Consider the following 1,991-nt stretch of genomic DNA (forward strand, 5'->3'; position numbering starts at 1 on the left):
GAGATACGTGGGATCCTTCTGGATCATCAAGCAGGTGAACCCCATGTTGTTCCGCTTTCAGTTGCCCCCAGTGTATCGCATCGCCCCTACTTTTCATGCCTCTCTGTTAAAGCTTGGTGGTGGTCCGAATGTTGAGGAGCCCTACGCGCAGGGTTTGGATGGTTCTGTTTCCACCTTGATTACTGACTGGGTCAGAAAGGTCCTGGATTCCCAACGCCGGAATGAGCACTTGCAGTACGTCCTGGACTGGGAGGGCTATGGTCCATAGGAGCAGTCTTGGGTGGACCGGGACAACATCCTCGATCCTACCCTAGTGGCTGACTTCCCTCGGGCACCCTGGTCTCTGGCAATCGGCGGGATCCATCACCACTTCCTGGGTCTCCACACTACACCTCCCATCAGCTCCTGCTTTCACTCCCAGAAGCTCAACAACTGTTCTTTTGTGGACTTTTAGTTGTGCTTCACTCCCGTTCTCCTGTCTATGCCAATTAAACCTGCTGAACTGTTTGTGGTAACTTTGAAGAAGGCTAGTTGTGCGTCATCCTTGTAGGTCAGTGTTTGCCAACCCTGGTCCTCAGGGTACACTGTCCGGCATTTTTTTAATCCAACCCTGCTCAAACACACCTGCGTTTGATGACCGTCATTGTCAGGCTTCTGCTGAGCCTGATGATAAGATGAATCAGGTGTGCATAAGCAGGGCAACATGGAAAACATGCAGGACAGTGTGCCCCGAGGACCAGGGTTGGGAAACACTATTGTAGGTTAAAAAAAAAAAAACCCTCCACAGATGAAGAGCACAGGCGCATTTTACAGCGTGCTTCACGAAGGTGTCAGTTCATGGAGGAAAGGGGACATTCCATGTTCCAAAAACCAACTTCTATGAGAAGTTACCAAGGGCACTTGCCTTTGACTGTTGCTTAAGCCACAATGAATAAGATCCTCGACAGTTCTCCTGGAGGTGGTCGGCTAAGGAAGGTGTAATCAAATTTATTTTTGTCAAGTTGTCAAGGTGCTCTGACTGCAATCTGTGTTGGGACCAGATCAAGTTATTTCTGACTCATTTGGAGATTCTGAACCGCTCTTAGTCTGACTCGTCACCTAGAACCCATCTGTCATAAGACACCATTCCTTGGGTGTTAGCCCTGGATAGATGAGCTTCTAGGATCACTCGAGCACTCAAACCCCTCCACCACGATAAGGTGGCAGTTCACGGAGGGGAAAAATTTGATGTGTTGCAATTCTTTCTCTGTGACCAGATTTTCAAAAATTAAGAGGCAGAATAGTAAAGAATTGCAACACTTTTTAGTTTAACTAATACTAATCCAAAGATTGGGTGGGGGGAACTGAAGCACTCAGAGAAAACCCACACAAACACACTTATTAGTGTGTCGCCCTTTTTTTTTTTTTTTAAGCTGGACCCGATTTTTACAAATATGCCCTTGTGCTATGTCAGAAGATGCTGTCTGTTTGTGTGTGCATGTGTTAAGTAGGGGAGGCATTTTTAAGAAACACATATTCATAGGGGGCACGCAATGTTCCCGTCCCCCCCTACACAAACACAAACTCCTATCCAAAATATCCTGGGGTAGCACAAATATTATGGAGCCAATCATAATTTTATTTTATTTCCCATTTTATTCCCTCAATATGTTTGTGTCTGCCCTTTCTGTGTCCTACTCGTCTATAAAGTCTTATGCACATAGTCTAATTATTTTTTCTGTGTGTCCTACTTCCATCTAAAGTCTTTTGTCCAACTCTCTAATTTTTTTTTTGTTTCCTATTTGCATATGAAGTATTTTGCCCCTACTCGCTATTTTTTTTTGTGTGTGTGTCCTACTTGCATCTAAAGTCTTATGCTCATACTCTAATTATTTTTTCTGTATGTGTCCTACCTCCATCTAAAGTCTTTTGTCCAACTCTCTAATTTTTTTTTGTTTCCTATTTGAATATGAAGTATTTTGCCCATACTCGCTATTTTTTTTGTGTGTGTG

The 1,991-nt window shown here is 44.2% G+C and overlaps 1 protein-coding gene across 1 annotated transcript in view; it reads right to left on the bottom strand.

Annotated features, from left to right (window-relative positions):
• Nucleotides 1-1,081: 1,081 nt before the first annotated feature.
• LOC112145547 (girdin-like) overlaps nt 1,082-1,991 on the bottom strand; it is a 4,318-nt gene continuing 3,408 nt past the window's right edge. The window contains exon 3 of the mRNA XM_036211759.1: nt 1,082-1,109. Within this exon, the coding sequence (XP_036067652.1) occupies nt 1,082-1,109 (28 nt within the window). The remainder of the gene's footprint in view (nt 1,110-1,991) is intronic.

Source organism: Oryzias melastigma, linkage group LG5 (genome assembly GCF_002922805.2).
Source record: "Oryzias melastigma strain HK-1 linkage group LG5, ASM292280v2, whole genome shotgun sequence".
Lineage (NCBI taxonomy): Eukaryota > Metazoa > Chordata > Actinopteri > Beloniformes > Adrianichthyidae > Oryzias > Oryzias melastigma.